This window comes from Mus caroli, chromosome 10, assembly GCF_900094665.2.
Source record: "Mus caroli chromosome 10, CAROLI_EIJ_v1.1, whole genome shotgun sequence".
Taxonomy (NCBI): Eukaryota; Metazoa; Chordata; class Mammalia; order Rodentia; family Muridae; genus Mus; species Mus caroli.
In genome coordinates this window covers 986,373-994,258 of record NC_034579.1, presented here as the reverse complement: position 1 = coordinate 994,258, position 7,886 = coordinate 986,373, and the positions used below count along the sequence as shown (strand labels likewise).

General features: G+C 43.3%; 1 protein-coding gene across 1 annotated transcript; it reads left to right on the top strand.

Annotated features, from left to right (window-relative positions):
- Nucleotides 1–4,886: 4,886 nt before the first annotated feature.
- Nucleotides 4,887–5,409, top strand: LOC110303630 (60S ribosomal protein L23-like). Its single transcript, XM_021174786.1, has one exon. The coding sequence runs from the start codon at nucleotides 4,940–4,942 to the stop codon at nucleotides 5,360–5,362; it is 423 nt and encodes a 140-aa protein (XP_021030445.1). The 5' UTR covers nucleotides 4,887–4,939; the 3' UTR covers nucleotides 5,363–5,409.
- The last annotated feature ends 2,477 nt before the right edge of the window (nucleotides 5,410–7,886 follow it).

The following is a 7,886-nucleotide window of genomic DNA, read 5'->3' as shown; positions in this document are numbered from 1 at the left end:
TGTGCTAGGCATTCACGGTGGCCAGAAGAAAACAATCCCCTAGAGTTGGAGTTACACGGGTCGTGAGCCACAACACAGGTGCTCCTTCAGAGCACTAAGTGCTCTTAACCACTGGGCTATCCCTCCAGTCTCCTGATTTGTAAGTTTTGATGCTTTTTTTTTCACATTTTTAAAAATTAGGTATTTTCTTCATTTACATTTCAAATGCTATCCCAAAAGTCCCCCAAGCCTTCCCCCACCCCACTCCCCTGTAAGTTTTGATTCTTAGCTTGATTGTTTGTTAAAGCAGCTATTATTTAACACTAGAAAAATTCTGAGTATGGTGGGCAGAACCTTAATCCTAGGGCTGGAGATAAGGAAGCAGGGGGTTCTCGGGTTTGAGGTTTGGGTTAGGTTGGTTAAATAGTGAGACCCTGTTTCAAAACCAAACCCATGTGAAATCCGAACACCACTGGGCTGGCAAGATGGCTCAGTAGGTAAAGGTGGTTGCTACAAAGCCTGACCACCTGAATCCAGTCCTAGGCTCTCACATAGTAAAAGGAGAGAACTGATCTCCATCCACAGGAACACGGTAGCAAAAATGTGCTTGAAGACACACATACACATACACAGAGTCACACACACCCCACACACACATTCACACACACACACACACACTCATGCTCACACATATACTCACAAACTAAATATACTAAAAAACAACAACGATGAGATTTTGGTTTGTTTGCTGGTTCGTTTGACATCGTCATATTCTGTAGTCCAAGCTGACCTTGAATTTGGGACAATCCTCTGCACCATATAAAACCAGGAGTGTTGGCAGCACAAGCCTGTAAGTCTCTGCCCTCAGAGGATGGGATCCAGGGCACATGTATGTCAGGCAGCTACCTTCCCAACGGAACTGTCCTTCTGGCCGGAGAATTGGATTTTGTGGGAGACAGTTTCAGGAACCCCACGATGGCCTCCGACGCTGTGCAGCCAGGGATGACTTGGACCTGCTGGCTGTCTTGCTTGCCTGTGTCTCCGAGTGGAAGGATTGCAGGTGGGTGCCTCTGGGTTTACATTACAAAAGACATTCCCAAGATCTTTTCTACAGCTGCAAGAGAAACCTGGAGGAAGACTATTTGCATTTCTATGCAAATGGCTTAAAAAAAATTCTCCACAGTCACAGAGGGAAAAGATGAGGATTCTAAGTGAGACTATACAGCAAAATAGAGGAAAAAAAAAAAAAAGAAAAAGATTTTTCTTTCTCTCTTTCTGGTTAGTCCCTAAAGGAACTTTGGAATTAAATGCTGAAAAAATTGGATATATAAAACACAAAGAAAAAAAACCTGTTCTCAGAAGAAATGAATGAATAATTTTGTTGCACAAACAGCCTGGGCTGAAGGTAAAATCAGGAGCCTTGTTCTCGCGCGCGCGTGTGTGTGTGTGTGTGTGTGTGTTCTTCAGGAGTTGTCCACCTTGTTTATCTCTCACTGGTCTGGAACTCACCAATTAGGCTAGACTGGCTGGCCACAGAAGCCCCGGGGACCCACCTTCATAGACTGGGCTCACTCCTGGACCACAGGCACAGAGTTTTAAATGGATGCTTGAACTCAGGTCCTTAGACTTGCTCAGAAAGCATTAAGCCACTGAGCTATCTCCCCCATGAGCCTGTTTTTTGTTCGTCTGTTTTCTAAGATTTATTATTATTCTTAATTTTATGTCTGCGCATCAATGTGTGGGCATTTGTGTGTGCCTTTAGAGGCCAGAGGTGTCAGAAGCTCCTAGCCCTGAGACTTCAGGCAGATGTGAGCTGCTTGGCTTCCTATTTTATTATTTTTTTAATCTTTTGAGATAGGGTCTCACACTGGAGCTTGGGTTGGCCTGGAATCCACTATGTAGCCCAGGTTAGCCTTGAACTTACAGCCTCAACATAGACAGAAATGCTGCATTCTCTGGAAGAGTATAAGTAGAACTGGTGGTGTGGGTGGGGCGATTCTTTTTTAATAGCAGGAAAGAACTCTTTTTAAAAATTATATTCTCAATTTTTTTTTTTTTAGTTTTATATTATGTGTTTGCGTTTTTGGCCTGCATGTATGTGCATACATCACATGCATGCCTGGTGCCCTCAGGGGCCAGAAATTTTTTGATTGGATCCTGTGGAATTGGAGTAACAAAGACTGTGAGCCACCATATATGGGTGCTGGGCAACCCAGGTCCTCTGCAGGAGCAGTAAGTGTCCCTAACCACTGAGCCATCTTTCCAGCCCTTACAATTTTTAAAAACCTCTTTTGACACAGTGTCTTTTATGCCGCTCAGGCTGGCCTTGAACTCCAAGCAACCCCCCTACTCCAGCTCCCAAGTACTGACATTAATTAGGCATTAATTATCAATGACTAGCAATATTTAAAACTTTGGAAATCAAAATCCTTAATACGGTCAGAGTAGGCACTTGGGGCATGCACCAATCTCTTGTCAGGAGCCTCTCCCGGCACTTTAAGCTGACCACCCTGGAGGGCTGCCTTGCTGTCCCTCACCCAAATGACTTGGCCTCCTGTGTGTGTGGTCGATTTATGGAACATAGTGCCAAGAGCTTCGTTCAAAGGAGCCTCCTTCCAGGAAAAGATTCAGTAGCCACAAAAGCAAGGAGCCTCTCACCCACCAGTCAGCACTGCACCCTTATTTGGGACTAGACATTTTGGGACCCCCTTCGTCTTCAGAAGCAGACTTTGGGCAGGGTAACATGAAAAGATTCTGTTTTATTCTTGCAAAATTAAAAAAACAACCCATTGCGGTGACCAGGACTGAGATGACCGGACAGCCGCAGGATGGAAGGAGCCTCCTGAGATGTTGAAACTTGCTCCCTTCACAGCGGGCCAGCTGTGTGCCTTCTCCTCTATAGCTTTGTTGCTCAACCCCACTTTGCCATCTGGGAGCAAACAAATTCCATGTTTGGCCTTAGTTAGTTCAAGTTCAGATGTTGCCCCCACCCCCACCCCCTCCTCCCTCTACAGAGTCCTGACTGAGCCAGCATCAAAACAGTGAGCGTCTTTGTTGTCTCCTCTTCCTATAGTTAATTTATGGAAGTCCTATATGTAGCTGGATGTGGTGGTGCATGCCTTTAATCTCACACTCAGGAGATGGAGATAGGTAGATCTCTGTGTGTTCGAAGCCAGCCTTGGCTACACAGTAAGACCCTATCTCAATATATATATATACAAGACCCTATCTCAATATATATATATATACACACACACACACAGCTACATGTTTGCTATACATGGTGAACTGACCATCATGATACAGCTAATAGTCTCACATAGTTGTGTGTGTGTATGTGTGATGAGAAGACAAGAGTTTTAGTTGGTTGTTCCTTGTTTTTTGAGACAGCATCTCTCTGTAGCTCAGGCTTGGTTAGAACGCATAAGTAGAACAAACTGGCCTCTAGCTCATGATAATCCTCCTTCCCTGGTTCTCCAAATGCTCCTCTACTGGGCATATCATCGTATCTAGATAACACCTACTCTTTTTTTTTTTTTTTGGTTTTCTGAGACAGGGTTTCTCTGTGTAGCCCTGGCTGTCCTGGAACTCACTCTGTAGACCAGGCTGGCCTCAAACTCAGAAATCCACCTGCCTCTGCCTCCCAAGTGCTGGGATTACAAGCGTGCGACACCACTGCCCAGCTTGCCAACTCTTTTAACTTGTACATAGATTTGTTATTTTGAATCCTGTGTCTGTGTGGGGAGTGAGTGTGTGTGTATGTCTGTGCCATTTATTAGTTTTCTCCCATGGCTTGCTCAGTTTGCTTTCTTAAACACACCTGGACCACCTGCCTAGGAACAACACTGCTCACAGTGACCTTTCACATTGACCTTAAGAGTGTCAGTCTTATCAGTGACAGTGCATTCAAAATGTGAGCCAGTAGAGGACATCTGAGACTCAAGCCATTACACTAGTCTACCTCACACTGCAAATCCATATAGACCTGTTGGTTCTGTCTATGTATGTATGTATGTATGTATGTATGTATGTATGTATCTATCTATCTATGCATGTATGTATGTATGTATGTATGTATGTATCTATCTATCTATCTATCTATCTATCTATCTATCTACCTATGCAGCTATGTATCTATCTATGCATCTATGTATCTACCTACCTAACTACCTACCTATCTAACCTATCTACCTGTTTATCTGTCTACTCAGAACACCCTTAGAAGGATTAATGTCTCCAGAGGAGAACTGTCTGAGAGAAGCTAAATGACTTTTCCCAGTTGCACAAAAGTGATAAGCTATGTCTTGCTCTGTCTGCCCAAGCCACCTCTACTGCACATGAAGGCTCTCTACCACCATGATCTGCCATAAAAATGCCACCCTTGATGGGTGTCTAAGTTATTATCTAAGTTTCTGCATGTACTGGCTTTAGAATTCTTATCTCTTGGCCTGGAGAGGTGGCTCAGCAGTTAGATGGTTCCTGTTCTTTCAGAGGATATGAGTTCAGCTCCCAGTAATCACATCAGCTAACTCACAATCACCTGTAACTGTGGCTCAAGGGCATTGGACAGCTTCAGCAAGTGTTCTTAGTCAGCAGCGGATGCTTACTACATCATTTAAAAAATTTAACCTTTAAAAATGTTACAAAGGCTACTAAAAGTAAATGTACATATTTAGTTTATAGATTCTATTCAATTTGATCTGTTTTTTTTTAAAAAAAGTTTTGTTTTATTATGACTTCAGGGTTTCTCTGTATAGCCCTGGCTGTCCTGGAACTCACTCTGTAGACCAGGCTGGCCTCGAACTGAGAAATCCACCTGCCTCTGCCTCCCAGGTGCTGGGATTAAAGGCGTGTACCACCACTGCCCGGCTTTATTATGACATTTTAAGAATGAAAATAGGGTTCATATCCCAGTGTCCCCTGTACCAACTTCCTTTCTGACTCTTTCCGGGCGCTCAAGATGTCGAATCGAGGACGCGGTGGGTCCTCCGGAGTGAAATTCCGGATTTCCCTGGGTCTTCCGGTCGGAGCTGTGATCAACTGTGCGGACAACACAGGAGCCAAAAACTTGTATATCATCTCTGTGAAGGGAATCAAGGGACGGCTGAACAGACTTCCTGCTGCTGGTGTGGGGGACATGGTGATGGCCACAGTTAAGAAAGGCAAACCAGAACTAAGGAAAAAGGTACATCCAGCAGTGGTAATTCGACAACGAAAGTCATATCGAAGAAAAGATGGGTTGTTTCTTTACTTTGAAGATAATGCAGGGGTCATAGTAAACAATAAAGGAGAGATGAAAGGTTCTGCTATCACAGGTCCAGTGGCAAAGGAGTGTGCAGACTTGTGGCCCAGGATTGCATCCAACGCAGGCAGCATTGCATGATTCTCCAGTGTGTTTGTAAAATAATGTTCATTAAAAAGTCTTTGCTCAGCCGGGCATGGTGGCGCATGCCTTTAATCCCAGCACTCGGGAGGCAGAGGCAGGCGGATTTCTGAGTTCGAGGCCAGCCTGGTCTACAAAGTGAGTTCCAGGACAGCCAGGGCTATACAGAGAAACCCTGTCTCGAAAAAACCAAAAAAAAAAAAAAAAAAAGAGTGGGTTTTAATAGAATTTTATTTATTTATTTAAATATTTGCCTGAATGTATGTATGTGTATCAATCTCTCTCTCTCTGTCTCTGTCTCTGTGTGTGTGTGTGTGTGCAGTGCCGACAGAGACCAGAAGTAGGCATTGGATCCCTGGAACTAGAGTTATATATGGGTGCTGGGAACTGAACCTGGGTCCTGTGCAAGATTTCCTACAAGTGCTGTTAACCACAAAGCTGTTGTGATGATAATGGATTCACCCTCTGAAACTGTGAGCAAGTCTCCAGTTAAATGTTTCGTCTGTAAGTTGCCTTGGTCATGGTGTCTCTACACAGCAATGGAACAGTGACTAAGATACCTTGTCTTACTATGTGTGTGTACATGTGAGTGTGTGTAGTGTGTATGTGTGTGCGTGTAGCCCAAATCAAGGCAAATTACAATAACCATGTCAGCACTGAAGGTGTATTCTACACAGAAGAAGGAGGAGGAGAAGGAGAAAGAGAAGGAGGAGGAGGAGAAGGAGAAGGAGAAAGAGAAGTAGGAGGAGGAGGAGGAGAAGGAGAAAGAGAAAGAGGAGGAGGAGGAGGAAGAGGAGAAAAAGAAGAAGAAGAAGAAGAAGAAGAAGAAGAAGAAGAAAAGAAGAGAGATAGGCTTATCTATGACATCACAGGAAAGAATACTGCTCATGAGAGGAGCCAATGAACATAAGAACTGGGAAGATATTAATCACATCCAACACAGTAAACCAGCAAACTCCTAATATGGGCAAGGGAGGATGAACAGAACTGCTAAGAATTCAACCAGTTCAAGCAGTTGCCTCCTCAATGATATGGAGAAGCAAACACCGCTCATCAAGAATCTTGAATACCAGACGACAAGAGATAATAAAGCTCAGGACGGAGATGAATGAACTGGAGGCTGGGGAAACAGTACAGAGAAGCAAATAGCAATCTCTTTGGAAGGACTAAAAAATCAGTCTCTAGCCAACTGGCCAAAAGAAAGAGAGAGAAGAATATTAATAAAGATAGAGACGGAAGGGAATTGTTACAACAGAAACCAATGAACCATTAGAGAATATTTGGATACTTATATTCCAACAAGCTGGAAAAGCTAAAAGAACTGCTTAGTCTTTCACACAAGACTTTTCAAATTTAAACCTAGGAAATTAGACAATTTATAGAGATCCACGGCAGGCAATGAGATTAATGTGGAATTGAAAGTCTCCCTCTTGAAAAGTCTAGGTCAGATGGATTCACTGCTGAATTCTACCAAAAGTATGATCACACACTACTACAGATCAAATTGTTTCACGAAATAGAAAGGGATTGAACAAAACTAAACTTATTCTATGACCATTGTTAACATTATGCTGACATCAGATAGGACGTTACAATAAAACAAAAGCACAAGCCAATCTTGCTGATGAACATAGATGCATATACACTCAACAGGATACTAGTCAGAGCCAGGTATGGTAGTGCACACCTGTAATAGGGTATGCTGGAAGCACAGGCTAGATCTCAGAGTGTGAGTCTAGCCTGGTATACAGAGTGAGTTACATGATATCTAGGGCTATGTAGAGAGACCCTGTCTCAAAAACAAAACAAAACAGATATTAGCAAGCTGAGTTTAAGAACATACAAATGACCACATTGGTTTTAACCCAGAGATGCAAGGTTCACTCACATAGCCAAATTGAAAAAGATTTAAGATTTAATCTAAGATTAAAAGATTCCCTGTGAAGCCCAGGTCAGACTAGAAGTCTCTCTGCTTCCAAGGGCAAGTTCACATGTGCATGTACACACACACACACACACACACACACACACACACTAATTAAATTGTATTTAAAAATTGAATTGAAAGTAGACTGACTTTTGGACAGTGGAAACACTCATGAAGGTGAGATTTTTTTCCTCCTGAATGTGTTAGAATACCTAGAAACAAAGAGACCTTTCCAATACTTTATGATGTCATAACACTTGTTTTTGGACATTTTTTTTAAATTATTAGGTATTTATTTCATTTACATTTCCAATGCTATCCTAAAAGTCTCCCACACCCTCCTTACCCAGTCCCACCTCTTGGCCTTGGCGTTCCCCTGTACTGAGGCATATACGGTCTGCACGACCAATGGGCCTCTCTTTCCACTGATGGCCGACTAGGCCATCTTCTGATACATGTGCAGCTAGAGACACGAGCTCTGGGGGTACTGGTTAGTTCATACTGTTGTTCCACCTATAGGGTTGCAGATCCCCCCAGCTCCCTGGGTACTTTCTCTAGCTCCTCCATTGGGGGCCCTGTGATCCATCCAATAGCTGA